The sequence below is a fragment of the Paramormyrops kingsleyae genome, chromosome 21, assembly GCF_048594095.1.
Source record: "Paramormyrops kingsleyae isolate MSU_618 chromosome 21, PKINGS_0.4, whole genome shotgun sequence".
Taxonomy (NCBI): Eukaryota; Metazoa; Chordata; class Actinopteri; order Osteoglossiformes; family Mormyridae; genus Paramormyrops; species Paramormyrops kingsleyae.
Genome location: NC_132817.1, coordinates 16,582,833 through 16,599,347, shown reverse-complemented (window position 1 = coordinate 16,599,347; position 16,515 = coordinate 16,582,833). Strand labels below are relative to the sequence as shown.

The 16,515-nt window shown below is 44.3% G+C and overlaps 1 protein-coding gene across 4 annotated transcripts in view; it reads right to left on the bottom strand.

The window, feature by feature from the left end:
• LOC111836658 (arf-GAP with coiled-coil, ANK repeat and PH domain-containing protein 2-like) overlaps window positions 1-15,261 on the bottom strand; it is a 40,179-nt gene extending 24,918 nt beyond the window's left edge. For 2 of the 4 annotated variants that reach the window (XM_072704022.1, XM_023798136.2), the window contains exon 1: window positions 14,835-15,258. In XM_072704022.1, the coding sequence (XP_072560123.1) occupies window positions 14,835-14,887 (53 nt within the window). In that variant the 5' untranslated portion in view covers window positions 14,888-15,258. Of the gene's footprint in view, window positions 1-14,834 lie in introns of all 4 variants that reach the window. The other 2 variants (XM_023798134.2, XM_023798138.2) reach the window with 2 other exon arrangements.
• Window positions 15,262-16,515: the final 1,254 nt, after the last annotated feature.

The window sequence follows — 16,515 nt, the reverse complement described above, 5'->3', positions numbered from 1 at the left end:
TCAAAAGGACACTAGTAATGAAAAAAGCATCATCATCTTTAGGACCAACCGGGCTGAAGTTAAGCTTGTCTGAGACTCAACATTGACAGGCTCAATGTTGAAATAGACAGAGGAGATAACATTATTATGACTGCCATAGATAAAGGAAATAATACATAATTATGGCTACTACTCCCACAAGGGAAGGAAATGCTGACACCAAAGGTCTGGACAACCAGACAGGTCCCAGTACTAAGATCCATCCATCCATCCATCATTGACAGCCCAAAAAAGGTTACTAGTCTGGGTTTTACCTGGTCAGTCTAACAAACTACCAACTCCCCAATTTAAATATCTCCATTTTTAGACTTTCAGACATTTTACAGAGAATCAGGAAAGCAGCACACCTGCCAATAACTGGAAGCTAAGATTTTCACCCCCAGATGACGACTAATTTCCATCATATAGTGTATACAGGTGAATTAGTGTTATTACTATACTCAGCTCACGAAAGCACAGCATTTGCTGTTTATCAGCTGGCTCTCTGATGTTCAGGAGCTGAAGTCGGAAGGGCAGCAGTCACTGCTCCGATTGGTCACGTTCGGGATTCAGGGGATGGAATCAGAGCCGCAAGGCGAATAACAAACCGCCGCGCGGAACCATCTTAACGCATCTGATGGGAGGAAACATCTGTGCCATGCTGATAATGTAGCGCGGGGGCAGCCGCTCACCCCACCCAAACGAGCGCACGGCACACCGTCCCATGAGTCCCATCACAAGCACAATCACGGCATCCTTCTAGAGCTACTGCAGGCCAGGACCACGGGCGGTCTACAGCAACCGAGCAGGAGAGCATCCGCACTGGGGCTAGTGCGCTGGACTGGGCCAGTAGGACGAGGACCAGTAAAGTTGAAGGGCGTGAACAGAAAACGTGGAGAAACCTCACACCCCTCACCGCAACTCTCAAAGAGCACCAACACTGCTCACTCCTCGCTTCCTGTTTACACAAGTATGAATGGCCGATAAAACGCTTACGTCCTGGATATGGGCCGAGGCCAAAGGTCACTGTTCCCACTCATAGGGGCAACCTGGCGTTAGTGAACTCCACCTCCAGAATTTGTCTCTCTAGCAATTTGCTGGAAGAAAACATACAAACTTCCTTCAAAAAAAAAAAAGGCACCATAAAAGACTAGAAAAATTACTACCATACAACACACCAGACGAAAACTGCTAGAAAAAGCATTTTCACCTTTGCAATCAATTCAAGGATGTGTGGCCCAGAGCTGAGTTAACGTCATTCTGGGCTCCAGCGCTGACTCCGTAGCAGCTTGGGAACATCGGATCGAGATTTACGACCAAAGCTAAGCTTTATGATAAATGTGCAAGATAAGCGCTAATATCCATTGATTGTGAGCAACTTTAAGAGTATCAACATACTGAAACGTACTCCCAGTAGGAAAAAAAAAAAAAACAGTATAGGTCTGCAGGGATGAGAGGAGTTGCTCAAGGTAGCAACATTTACAGTGATGCAGCAATTACAGTTACTAGGATGCCATACTGAACGAACACAAAAATTAAAGCATGAATTAATGAATGTATTAATGAGTAAATGAATAATGAATGGAAGAATGACCGAATGAAATGTACGGCGAAGCAGGAAACTCCACAGGTTATTGTACATTAATTTCCCCAAGCAAAAAATAGTAACAATAACTGATGGAATAAATGACGTCAGCCAAGCCTGGGATTTTTGCTCCCTCCCTCTTACGTAAACTACACGATTCCTTCCTGCAGCACACACTAATGCGAGGTGATTGGGGAATCCCAGAGGCTGGCTCCCCAACACGCATTTCCTGTGATTTCTTGGAATATGCTTGGGAAAACCGTGGGAAATTCTACACCTTGGCTCCAGCTCCTCACTCAGCCCAGTTATTCTTCACTACTTACAGCACATCTCTTACATCATTTTCTGATTGGCTGTGAAAGAACCTCAGCTCTTCCAATCAGCTGAGAAACGCATGGTTTACATCCGCTATGAGACCGGGGGCCACTGAGGGGGAAGAAACGTCAACGAATTAGCATTACCTTTACAAAGCATGATGCAATTATTATGACTAACAAGCTGTCATAGTACTCTGCATAAGAATCAGTGCAGTACATATTAAGCTGCTTTTTTATCCCAAATTTCCCATCCAGTCATACTCCTTGATTCCTTATCCAATACAGGTTTCCAGGAAGCATGGATATGCCAGGATTGTCCTTCTCCACTAAAGACCCAGCCATCGGACTTAGATTTGATGGCTCATTCAGAAACAGAAAAGCTGTAGCTGGCTTTTAGTTCAACATAGGTTTAAAGTTTCAGTTTCAGATCGCATTACATTGTAGGAGGTTATTATAGAGGAGTCAAGGTGAGCTTTTCAAAGGGCCGATGCAGTATTAGCGACTGTGCAAGTTCAAAGCCTTTATTACCATGTAAAAGTATGCCAACCCATAAAGAAACCCAATTAACGACTGCGGCAGCAACCTTTCAGTCAAACTCAAACTCTTTAATCAGTTTCTCATCGTACTCTGTCGGTTTCTGCCGGTGTGAGTCAGTGGTGGGCAGCGGCGGTACTGACATCAGATAAGAGCCGCCGGGTTCCCAGGACGCCACAGCAGATAAGCAGAGATGCAGAGGCTGCAGACGCCTGGCATTGGTCACCTGACCCACAACAACCAATAAAAAAAAAAACTGCAAGTGGGCAAAAACAAAAACCACAAAAAGAAAACAACACGTCACCCAAGATGCCAAAAAAACACAGACTAACTCAAATAAGGATAAAGGGCCATTGTGTGCAGAATCTTAACCCAATATGACTGGAATTTAAAAATGTGGTTTTTCTGATGGTCTGGATGAGGATATGCTTGAGATTCACTCATTTGGAAATTCGCTTATCTGGGTCGTTTCTCTACCTCGCGACTACAAAACATAAAGCATCTTTCATTCAGTAACAAAACATCTCTATAACATGTATGACCAGCACAAATACTTGTGATGTAATTGGTATTTAAAAAAAAAATAATAATAAAATAAAATATTTCATGACTGATATAATGTATAGAACAAGCTAGCAAAGATATAGAAAAAAAAAAACTGACTACTTTTCTGTTATACAAGTGCTTTGGAAAGTACGTTTATAAATTCAGAAATTCAATCAATTACATGATTGGTGGAACGGATGGAAACTGGTTCAATAATCTTGGTATAGATCCTTACAAAACTAGAAATGATTACACTTACAACTTTACTGCATACACATATACGCAATCTTTGCTGCTCTATAACGTTCAGTTTTGATTTTGTCTCCATCCGCAAACGCTCGGAGGCTGAGTATTTTGACTGGTAAATCAAAAGCGACACTGATTCTACACCCACTGCGGCAAACGCAGTCCTTGCAAAATCGCCGAGTCGGGTGTGACTGGGTGGGCAGACGTGCATGTGCGCGCAAACGGCTGCGATGTGCCGGCGTCGCCTGCAGGCGTGTGGAACCTGTGCGCAGATGCAGACGCTGAAAATAAAAGGACAGAAAATGGCCAGGAATAAAATCTCAGTGAAGGTCATCTCAGGACACTAGCTAGGAAAGACTTGGCAGAAGGTCTTCATTATTCTATAGTGTAGATCAGGGGTGTCAAATTGCAGTCCTGGGGGGCCTAAGGTGAGAAGTTGTACACTATCAAAAGCGGGCTGGTGTGTCAGGTTAGAGATGCACAGCAACAGAGAATAGTGTGTTGGGTGAGAGTCCGTGCACGGCCAATGTGGATTCAGTTGCAGGGAGTGTTGCTGTGTGGTTGTAGTTGCGTTTGTGGTCTTATTGTGATAGTAGACTTGGTGTAAAACCATAGCCTAGTTGATTAGCTAGGTTTGAAATCTGAAAAAAAAATCCCCCCCCCCCCTCCCTGGCATTGGGACGGGATGGGAATTTTGTTGTGGGAGTGGGATGGGTATAGGAGTGAAATTCCAATCCTGTGTCACCCTCTACTCAGACTCACCCTGACCCCCCCCCCCCCCCCCCCCCCCCCCCCCAATGGAACCCTTGGATCTGTAGTTTGAAGAAGTGTCTCACAAAAGTCTGAACACTTTCTCTCTCTTTCTTATGTCCTTAATCATCGAAATAGGGGAAAGTCCGTTTTTTCACACAGACCATGATGAGGAGAGACTATTTTAAAAAGTCATTGACGAAGAGCAGCAGAGGTTTACGGTAAAGGTGGTCAATCTTATCCGCAAAGGGCCAGTGTGTTTGCAGGTTTTTGGGATGACCTTTAGGTCAGCTGTTCAAACCCAGGCATGACGACTCTTCAACCAATCAGTCCTCTAATTAGTAATCTAATTAGGGAGTTTAAGCAAAAACCCACATACCCAGTGGACCTTTCTGGATAAGATTGGCCACCCTTGGTCTACAGAGTTAATGCAGCTGTTTTGTAGCCTAATGAGTTACTTTTCCAGACGAAAAAGGCTTGTGCTTATGTGGAAATGGGAATGAGAATCTGAAGCATCTGAATCACTGTAGTAATTGAGCAAGCAGTCAAAAAAAAAAAAAAAAGATATTTTCCCAGGATTCACAAGAGCACTGCAGGGAAGCGCAGCTGTGAGTGTTTAGAAAGTTGGTCGATTTCAGCATGGGAGGGGGGAGGGGGGAGGGGTGCTCAGTATATGGATTTTATGTGAAACAGTCGAGGGAGGGAGAGTAACATCCTGTATGTTTGCCCAGAATCCAGTTTGGCGAAACACATGGAATAAAAAGCTGATTTTATACAATATGGCATTATGCAGGATGGAAAAACACACACACACACACACACGCAGACCTGTACTCATATCTTTGTGGGGACTCTCCATTCATTTCTATGGCCATAACACTAATCCCAATTATGACGACCTTAACCCCTACCCAACCCTAACCTTACCTATAAATAACTAAACAAAATGCAAGGCATTTTTACTGACCAGAAAATGAGGATGTGACCATGTACAAAAAGATGAAGAGAAAAATCATGCAGATATACCAAGATCTCGCAATTCAGTTCATAGAAGCACCTTTTCTGCTGAAGGGACAGCTGGTCCACTAAGGCTCTCTGACACCCCTAAGGCCACCACAGAGAAAATCCCCGTAAGCTGTCCATCCACACGAGGAGTGCTACGACTCCCCCCACAAACCCCCCAGCTCCGCATCACACGCCAGGGAGAGAGGGAGGTTGGCAGATGGCCGGTTGTCAACATGTTAACAGGACTGGAATCCTACTGCAGGCTACAAACCCAGCCATCGCAACAGCACAGATATTCTCACAACCAGCGAAGTGACAAACTTTTCCACTTACAATATTCAGCTATTCCAAGCCATCTTCAAATGACATTCCAACAAACCGCTTAAACACATTAGCAGTAGGTCAACCCTGGATATTAATCCATCCATTGGTCCTTAATGAACAGAAACACCAAGAAGGATCTAGTATGAGCAGGTGATTAAGAGGAATGAAACACACCAATGGCAACAGAAGCACCTTCCTCCTACAATCTAAAAATAAGGAGCTCAGCAATTTTAGCGAGGGGGCAGAAATTTGGCGGGAAGTGTGGATTTCACAACTCACAGATGCGTCATTCCGCAGGCTCCCCTCAGTCGATCCCGCCAAGTTCCTCTTTCATACGACGGATCTGCAGTTTCAGTTTGTGCTCAAGCCAACATACTAGACCAGCAAACCCAACAAGATGCTACGCTAACACATGGCAATGGAGCCAGTCATTGGCGACACCTTCTCCCACCTTCTGCAGATGTAGATCCATGGCTCCACAACAAAAGCACAATGGCACCAAGGAAGAACGAATCACAAAAGAATATGGCGACCTCAGCAGTACAGCTTGCAAAAGCCCGACAGCATCTTATCACCACCACCATCCTGAAGTCACAACAGATGCAAAACCTGCACCTGCGGGCCACGTTTCTCACAGCCATCGCTACTGTGAGCTCACAGAGGAGCTGACGGCTTTACCACATGTGGCAGATAAAATGGCGACCGCGTGAATCGGTTTCTGGAGGACATCACCGTATTCTCGGATTTTGTTTTCCCCCCTCTTACAAAATGTCAGAGTTCAGCTGTATTTCTGCGAAGTGAATCCTTGCTGTTGCAGTGAAACGTGCGAACCGGTGTGCAGTGAGGACGATCACGGGACTGAAAGCCCACATGTTTTGCAATGGCTAACAGTGGGTGTAAAACGAAACAGGGGTAATTCCATCTTTGGTCACAATAAGAGAGAGAGACAGTGGTCAGAAATAAGACTGAGATCTATACTCTTTGATTTCACTAATCTGCTCCAAAATCACCCCAACATTATACCCCTTCTTTTAGGACAGGTGAGGAGGAGTGGAGGAGCAACCAAAAAAAATAAAAAATATGACCAAGATTCCAGTGGGGCCAAAGTCAGGTGACAAGCCTATTCATTCACTTAACCTGCACCTTTGTCAAATCAAATCACTCTGCCACATCACCTGACACTTGGTAAGTACAGGTAAGTGAAATGCTTGTGAAATAGTGCAAATTACAGCAAATAGTACAAATAGGAAGCATACAAAAGTAGTAATATACAGCACTGCAATAACGAGTAGATTGCAAACTAAAACCAGATAAATACAGTAATAATTCCGGCTTCCTCTTGTTTCCTCTCGGCCCAGAAACACCCAGATGGCAATATTCCGATCTGCTGCACCCCTTTTTTGCAAAAGCTGAAATGCCTGCTTTTCACGTCATACTTTTGTCAATCCCACCACCACCCCCACATCCAGATAAAGGATCTGTTACTTCCTTCCATTTATGTCACATGGTTCCGTTAATGTTAATACTTTTCTTTCAAAAAAAATAAATAAATAAAAAAAAATCATGAAATCCATTAAGCCATGACCAGTGGCTAGACCCACTGCTATGGGACACAAGGTGGCCATTGCCATGGCAACCGCGCCCACTGGGTCACATGGCAAAACCGAAGCAAGTGCAGCAAGCCAAAGGGCGTGACCTGAGTTTTCACCCCGGCCTCATTCCACTTCAGGGTACGTGGGGAACGGCGCTTGTGCTCCAGGCTGGAAAGCAGAAACGGAAACAGACAGAGGATGAAACGCGACAAAGCAGACAGCCAGCGCTGTTCCCCGGGTGACAGACACCGGAGCACTGCGGCCAAGACACATCAACGGAAAACGTGCAAAGTCACATCCACACGGGCCCTCGATCCAGAGCGCCTTTCACTGCATCATTGTTTGGGATAAACCAAAGACACATGGTGTGTTTATTTAGAGGAAGCGTGGCAGGGAGTGGGCGGGGCTTGCAGAACCGCCACCCTCTCCAGGGGCAACCTCCGCCGTTTACAGAACAGCATGAAGGCCGTGTGAGAAGCAGATCTTCCAGGGCGTAGTGACAAAACAATCAAAATGACCACGATTATCATCCGGCCCCCTGCCAAAACCACTCTTCTAGTAAAAAGTCAGTATGAAGGTCCACAGGGGATTGGAGGAGGGAATACCCAAGGCAGGGTGCCAGGTCATTGCAGGACATACAGTCACCATCATAAACTGTGGGCAACCCAAAGAAGCTAATAAAGCTAAGCGCGTGTTTGCGGGCTGTGGGAGGAAACTCATGGGGCCACGAAGAGAAAATCCCGACTCAACACACCCTGAAGCTGGTGCAGGGAAAACCACTGAGCCGGGCTGTATAAACAGATATTTTTATCAATTTATATAGTATGATACAGGGCCGGCTCTAGAAACAGACAGACCGGGCAGCTGCCAGGGCCCCCGGACGATGATGACGGAAAAAGAAAGACGGAATACAGAGGAAGAGGAGGATAGGGAAGACAGACGGCGAAGGAGGAGGACGAGAATCAAAAATGAAGATGAAAGATGGTGAAGGAAAAAAAGGAGGATGAAAGATGGAAGACGAAAGGACTGAAGGAGAAGAAAGCGGCGGAGGAGGACGGAAGACGGATGAAGAGATGGACGAAAGATGGAGGACGAAAGATGGAAGATGGAGTAGGAGGGGGAGGACGGAAGACTGATGGAGAAGGAGGAGGATGAAAGATGGAAGACAACAGGCAGAGAAGAAGGAGGAGGAGGAGGAAGACAGAAGAAGGACAATACTGATCCCCGTGGGGAAACTCTTTTCGCCTGCCTCGCCTTGCTCTCTGTGACACGGACACATACGTAGATAAAAGCCAGCTTGGCAGTGAAGGGCAGCCACCCGCAGCAATGCCCATGGAGCTGGGGGTAAAGAGCCTTGCTCTAGGGCTCACAGACGTGCCGAGGATGGACTCGAACCGGCGACCTTCCAATCGCAGGCACAGAGCCCTGGCCCACTGAGCCACACGCCGCATTGACCTGCACTGTGAAGTGAAACAATCATCACTTTTCATGGTAGGGGGGCCTCCCAAGAAAGGTTTTGCGTAGGGCCCCTAAAAAGGTAGATGACGCATCACCAAGGGGGTCCAGTCCCTTTTAGGGACACAACTGGGACCCTTCCGTTGCCATCAGCCTATGCCGCATACACCAATCAGAGGTGGACGTTTCCTCTGCACAGTCAGGTGAAGGGAGAACACAAACAAGCAGCTCACGGGGGGGGGGGGGGGGGGTTCCTCTCTGTGCACCCTGCCTGGCAGGAAGCTGCGACGAATGCCTGTTTTATAAATAAATAAACAAATAAAAAACCACAAATAAAAATAGCTGCAAAGACAGTTGCCGAAACAAACATCATTCCATGGGACGTACTCAGCCGGGTTCCTTCGGAAGGAGACGCCACATTTGTTATTTCTGACTTATTCGCACACAGTGAGGCAGCCAGCCAGCTAGTCAGTGCCTGTGTAAGAACCTGCAGCCACAGCAGCATCGCCCAGTCTGACCCACGGTCTGACCCACAGTCTGCTGTAGCGGAAGCGGGCAACCAACAGCCTCTCGGCGTGTGAATACGGCAAACAGAAACTCTCATTCTCAAACAGTGTTTGACTTCTGCCTGGCCAGTGGGAACATGCTCTTGTGGTTTTGAACGCCATTGTTGCTAAGACACATCACTGGGTGTGTGTATATGTGTGTGTGTACAATATATACACACACACACACACACAGACACCAGCATATATGCAGGGATGCAAATAACTGGTATGCACATACGCGTTTGGTGGGTGAAGTGTACTTATTTTATGTGCATTTGCGCTATTATGCCAAGAAGTTGCATCGCGTATCGAGTTACATGCCAAATGCTACCTGCGTAGCAGCTATGTGCATCCCTGCATATAACATTTAAAAACAGGGGGCTAACAGTTTGCACTTTCCGGTGACATCTGCTCATAAGTTTACCCCCTTAACTTGGCTCCTTCTAAGATAATAGAGTGACCATTTGCTTTTCAATGGCGGCTTGGGAAAGTGCCTCCACTTTAACCTCATGCTCGTCCTTTATCCAGTGGAGGGTCATCGAGAGCCTGGAGCCAATGCAAGGAAGCAAAGGCTGGCAGATGGGATGCTCACACACACACACACACACACACACACACAAACACACACTTATAAGCTGAATAAGCCCAGCTGCACCAGAAGTTCAAAATTCACAAATATCTGCTTCATCTGCGGCCTGAAAACATTACTTTAACTCATACAGCTAAAGACCTGGAACTTCTTGAGCAGTTTGCTGTGGTTGTGGTGCACCAGTGTGGACATTCTGACTGCCACCAATAACCGATATATCTCTCTCTAACATGACTAATACAGATAACCTCTGAGCCGCTTGTGCCGGCAGTGAGACTCTCCAGTGCTGATTAGCAGAATGATCTTACATCATATTCTTATCCTCCGTGGAAAAGAAACGTTCGATCTGCAGGCCGGGTTATTAATGAATTAAAAATATGTCTCAGGCCAGAACTTTGAAACCGACAGAATACCTTGTCCTCAAATGGTTGATTATCCAATGCAATCATCTCCATTGGGTTTCTAACCCTAAACCATTGGTGTAGTGAATGTGTCTTAAGCTCTGCTGCTGCCAACTTAGTCTAAATAAGGAGCTGTAATATTGACACGTCGGACTGAAGCTTGATTTCTAACGAACATCAGCCAATACCAATAAGGTAACAGACATATGAATCTCTATGGTGCGGCTGGAACTTGATGGATTCCTGAACTCTGAAGTCGACAGACTGAAAGCATCTCCTTTCTTCCAAATTTCAGCACCATAAAAAGTGCTTCTTAAATTGTCCGCTCTGTTTCAGTGAGGCTAGGGGTGTCGTACTTAGCAGAGCAAATCTACTGAAGGTCATCCCCTCCCTTCAAGACTTTCCTCCATTTCCCCTCGGGGGATCAATGACGTTTATCTACCTAAAGCTGCCCGTGACTGATATTTGCAGTATAGCACATTGGGTACTATAAGGTGGACAATCAGTAGTATAGTACATAGGGTATTATAAGGTAGACAATCAGTAGTATAGTACATTGGGTACTATAAGGTAGACAATAAGTAGTATAGCACATTGGGTACTATAAGGTGGACAATCAGTAGTATAGTACATTGGGTACTATAAGGTAGACAATCAGTAGTATAGCACATTGGGTACTATAAGGTGGACAATCAGTAGTATAGCACATTGGGTACTATAAGGTGGACAATCAGTAGTATAGCACATTGGGTACTATAAGGTGGACAATCAGTAGTATAGCACATTGGGTACTATAAGGTAGACAATCAGTAGTATAGCACATTGGGTACTATAAGGTAGACAATCAGTAGTATAGCACATTGGGTACTATAAGGTAGACAATCAGTAGTATAGCACATTGGGTACTATAAGGTAGACAATCAGTAGTATAGCACATTGGGTACTATAAGGTAGACAATCAGTAGTATAGCACATTGGGTACTATAAGGTAGACAATCAGTAGTATAGCACATTGGGTACTATAAGGTAGACAATCAGTAGTATAGCACATTGGGTACTATAAGGTAGACAATCAGTAGTATAGTACATTGGGTACTATAAGGTAGACAATCAGTAGTATAGCACATTGGGTACTATAAGGTAGACAATCAGTAGTATAGTACATTGGGTACTATAAGGTAGAAAATGCTCAACCAGGTATAAGAAAGCAAGTCCGTTCAATTAAATGCAGGCTTGTGAGGGTTCAGGGCAGAAGCCTCTGCATAAGAAGGTCCTGCAAAGTAAAGAATCCAGGCAAAGGTTTTGTTTCAACCATGCAGTTGAATATAAAGAGTCACAGTCCGTTACTTTGCTGGTTGGTTCAAACAAAACCTTGGTCTGTATTTTTACTTTCTGGACCTGAACTATCCACCTCTGGCCAAGTGCTTCTGTACTGGAGGTGGAGACTGATAATCCAGACAAATAACAGAGCAAGCAAACCTCCGAGATGTTACAGTGCTGCTCATTGGTCAGTCACAGAGGGTTTTTCCAAATAAAGTAATCGATCATTCATCGGAACTCGAACTGTCGAATGTACCGAATTCTTCATATCAGTCCTATAACGTAAGATTTTATTACTTGGCAGAAATATCAGAAAAGATCATCAAGTTGCATAAAAAAAAGAGAAATAGGGATTAATGAAGAAAACTTGTCTGATCACCTGATCAAGTCAAAGCCCACAGTCAGATCATATAATGGAAAAATTGTTACAATCAAAACTCAAAGCTATAGAAGTAGCATGAAATACGTCCACAGAGGGAAATGAGCATGGAGCGTGCCTGCCACGAGGAACAGACGGTAAACAGCAGGGACAAGCAGATCCATACCTTAGTGTCGATACTTCAATACTCAATTGGTATCGATTACCATTAAAAAGTATCCGTTACAAATGCTTGTTTTCCTCAAAGGTGACACTTCCACAATAACAGATCCACTTCCAGAGGCCCATGACATTTATAAATAAGTTAAAAAACTCCCATTTTATTTTATTGTAACTTGTATTAATGGGACTAAATCCAAAAGCATGATTTTTTTTGTTTGTTTGAATTTTAATTCAATTTACGGACATATAATGGAGTATTATATGTATGGTAATGTTTACAGATAAATAAACATCATTAAATAAATATTTTGTATCATATCCATATATTAGTTCATAAAATACTTATTTGGGTTCTGAATGTAAAAATTGCAGTATTTCCCGTCTCTAGTATGCAAACAGCACAAAAATGCTAGAAACTGCTACCACATCAAAATGTGACCCTAACAGATTAATGGCGAGATATCTGGTGACGTGCTTCATTGTCTCTTATTTTTCCTGCACAAGTCTGTGAGTGTGCAATAAAAATAATTTGAGTTTTTCCATTATCTGCAGTCTGAAAACCTCTGAAAGTTTCTTTACAGCTTCAATGATTCCACTTCAAATGACTAAAAAAAATAGCTTCCTGAACTCGAATTACTACCAGCAGGTAGAAGCAGTAGTATGGGCTTAAAATGTACATGCAGAAACATGGAAACAGATGTGAATGACTCCGCCATTCCGCGTCGGTCAGCAAACTTCCCCTTGAGCCCTACTGGTGATTTTTCTCCTCCCCAAAGAAAACCTGCCAAATTAAACAGAGCATGGAAATGGAAAGAGGCTGAACACAACAGCACAGGAACTCCATCTGAAGGGAGGGGGGCGGACAGGGGATGGTGGTGGTGGTGGTGGGGGGGGGGGGGGTGGTGGTGGGCGATACACACACCCATCACTTTGAGGAATGCCAGAAACTCTCAGATAGAACAGGGAGCATATAAAAATCAGATCTAGCCCACTCTGTTACACCTGATTAGAGACAAAACGAGAGAGAGAGAGAGAGAGAGAGAGAGAGAGAGAGGGAGAGAGAGAGGGAGAGGGAGAGAGACAAAGCTTGTCCCAGCTTGTCAATAAGGGGCCACAACAATGGCATTGTCTAAGGACAGGGTTTCCACTCAGTTGCCAGGATCACAACGGGGTACCAGAGATGAGCTCAGTGCATGAGCGGATACCATCCTGAAAGAAAGGGAATGGGTTCCCCTTCCTGCAAGTCTGCAATTTAATCACAAGTTCTCCCATAGAGGTTGGAGTTCAGCATTCACAGAGCCTCAATTGGGATATTTACTGATCCGCAGAATTCTCTCTGACAGATACAGTATGTACATTTACCCAAAAAGTATTTCAACTAGTAAGATGCGCTCTACTACCTGTTAATTTGTGACTTTAACAGATCACCTGAACAAAATATTTCTTATATACAAGACATGCATAAAATTGTTAAAGGGCCACAAATAATCCATATAAAATCCATAAAAAGGAGACATAAGAGCAGCTTGGCTGAGCTTCTAATGAACGCCCAGGTCAAGTGTGGGCAGCACTGGTGCAGAGGTATACAACAGCTTCTAACAAAGCGAGAACCTACTGGACAATTCAAGGAGCAGAAGTGGAATATAAGATTATCCAGGGAACACAGAGAGGCGTCAGGTCATACCTCCAGTACGGTGCCCTTCCGTCACACACTAGCAATTACTGCAATAACGAACCGTTAAATGAGTCACCATTCATTACTACAGTTCGGCACAAGCGGTTGCATGGTCCCATGCAATAATCGATCTGACAGGACATTAACACCCACTGAGTTCAATGACACCAGACACACTGCATTACATTTAGAAAACAAAGAAAAAAAAACTTTATTATATAAAGTTATAATCTCAAGTATGGAAATCTAAACAGCAGACAACATGACACCCAGACTGTCAGCCCCATTGTATTAACCTCAATGCTGTTCGGTGCACCTTGGATTATTCAAAGGCTGCTCTTTGAGGAAACCTTCCCAGAAGTCCCCTCCCGCGTTTCCTGCATCAAACTTTCTAACATCTGTTCTTGATTTGGGACGAGCGGATGTTGTGATGGAAGGGGGGCAGAGGGGGCTTGTGGGGGCGGGGAATAGTTTGCTATATGGGACAAAATAATAATAATAATAATAATAATAATAATAATAATAATAATAAAATAATAATAGGTTTAGAATTTATCTAAATTCTTAAACTTTACAGAAGTATATACAAGATCCTAACCTATGGAAGCCCAGCCTTTCAGGAATAGCCTGATTAAACAACAAAAAAAAAAACGCTTTCAGGTGCCAAAGAAAGTCGACATCGTTTCACAAGACCTCGAATCAGGTAACATCTCTGGATAACTTTATTGACACATGACCCCCCACGGAGCCCGCATCTTACGCCGCTCGTCGGCCGACATCCAGCCGCCTAATGGTTGTATAGGAACACCATTTTCCCTTTGTTCCCAAATGCTTAGACTTCAGCAACGCGTACGCTGATTTTCCACAGTTAAAGAGCAACAGCTACGACCATGCAATATTGTTTTAGGTTTCCTCCTGTGTTGGAGCTTTTGTTTTACGACAGAAGGTAAATGTCTTAATTAAATATTAGATCGTTTACATTATGGCTCCACTAGCGTTGCACGAGGAGATTCCTGCGGTCCAAACTACTGCACATGACAAACCAGCTAATGCACAACAGAAGGGTGATATAAAGTAACTTTCGTTAAATGATCGCTGTGGATACAATGTGACAAGGGGCCGAGATCTGAATATGGAGAAAAGCCGAACAAAGTCAAGGGTCAACCGGATTCCTTTCTGGGACTAAACTAGAACGATCTTGGTTATTGGTGCCGTATTACGGTATAATACACCGTGTCCACACTGCAAAAAGGGAACCATTGCAATTTTCACCCATTGCTCACCCACCACTGATTTAGTTACATGTCATAACCGAATAAAAGGGAAAATGGTCATTGGAGGACGGTGCTTTCATTAGTCAGATGGCAGATATATATGATGTCGCCTACCTGAATCGGGGGGAGTCTTTAAGGCATTCTTCAAAATCCACAGTCACCTTCATCTTCCTCTTCGATTCAGCACACCAGGAAAGATTTAAAACTGCAGCCCCTTATGCCTTTCCCAAATTGGAAGCGCGAGTAATCGTCGAAATCAAAACACGCCCTTTTTGTAACTGAAAATAAAAATTTAAAAGCTATTGCGGAATAATAAAGAAGAGGATACCGGCGTTAATTATCCATAATAAAGGGGGCCGAGTCATTGCACTGCTTCTGCTTTCGGACAAGGACAATATTTTAAGCAAGCGATCGCTACAGTCCGAGCTGCATCGGACCCCTCCTGGATTTGCCCGATCGTCAGCTTTGGATACGCGGTTGAGTGTCAGACCGGAGGGCCAACGGGAGCATGACAGAGGCTGGGCTTCTCCCCGTTTCCTGTAATGAAGCCGACGCGGGGCTCCGTACTGTGTGGAGGTCCGATCCTCTGCCGCGTCCCGCCCCGCACTTATCTGTGCGTTAAACCGTCACGCAGCGCCACTGCGGGACGTTTGCATACAGACACTTTCAGTTTTGTTCTCGGGAAACATAAAACAGTGGAATCGTGGCCAGTGTAAGCGCATGGACGAACGGTAACAGTCCGCCCTCTGGTGGACATTTATATTTCTTTGTAATTGTTATGAGGAGCTGTTCGACGCTGTTTCAGTGATATGACTTTACATGTAAAATAGATTAAGATAATTACACATAACCGTGTTTTAAATGTAAGAAAAAGAAAAAAATCATTGTGAGGACAGGATGTTCCTTCCTAACTATCCTAAACTATGCTGTTTTGGGACTCAAATTATTACTGGGGGATATCCTGGCATCTCATCCAGTGTCCCCAGCCTTGTGTCCTATACTTTCTGGAAGAGGCTCCAGACTCACCACAACCATGTACTGGACACTTGCTTACAGGAGATTAATAGATGGTGTGTGTGTACGTGTGTGTGTGTAATATTGCAGTTATTTATACATGTCATTTAGCAGTTCCACAGTAAAACTATGTACTAAATATGGTAATTAATTATTTAAAAATATGAATTACCCAGTAATACCCAAGATGGAAGATGGATATATGAACATTACACACATTATTTGTTCTCTTTCAATCAGGAGGAATTAGTTTCAGATTTCTCCGCTTTTTTCTCAGATATTCATTTTAAAGTCATCAGTTTCAAATCACTTTTGTCACGTCACTCGTCACCAGTACACAGGTACTGTACATGTGAGTGAAATGCTTGTGTGCAAAGCCTCTCGAAGCGGCCGTCGTATGACAACGAATTAACAATCAATATAAGTATAAATATATAACACATAAAACATTTGAGAAATCTGTATATGTACAAAAGTGCATGCAGTGGTGCAATGAGAACGTAGAGTTAAATGATGTGCAGAAGAGCATCATGTGGAATGTGTGGTAAATGGCTGAGTGTCGGTGCCCATTGTTAATGGTCAGAGTTCAGCAGTTTGATGGGCTGGTGGAAGAAACTGTCCCTCAGTCTGCCGGTCCGGGACCGGATGCTGCAGTATTGGGGTCTTTGATGATCTTCCCCGCTTTCCTCAGGTACCTCGTGCTGTAGATGTCCCGGAGGAAGGGAAGACCACCTCCTATAATCCTCACAGAACACTGCACCACTCCCTGCAGAGCTTTGCG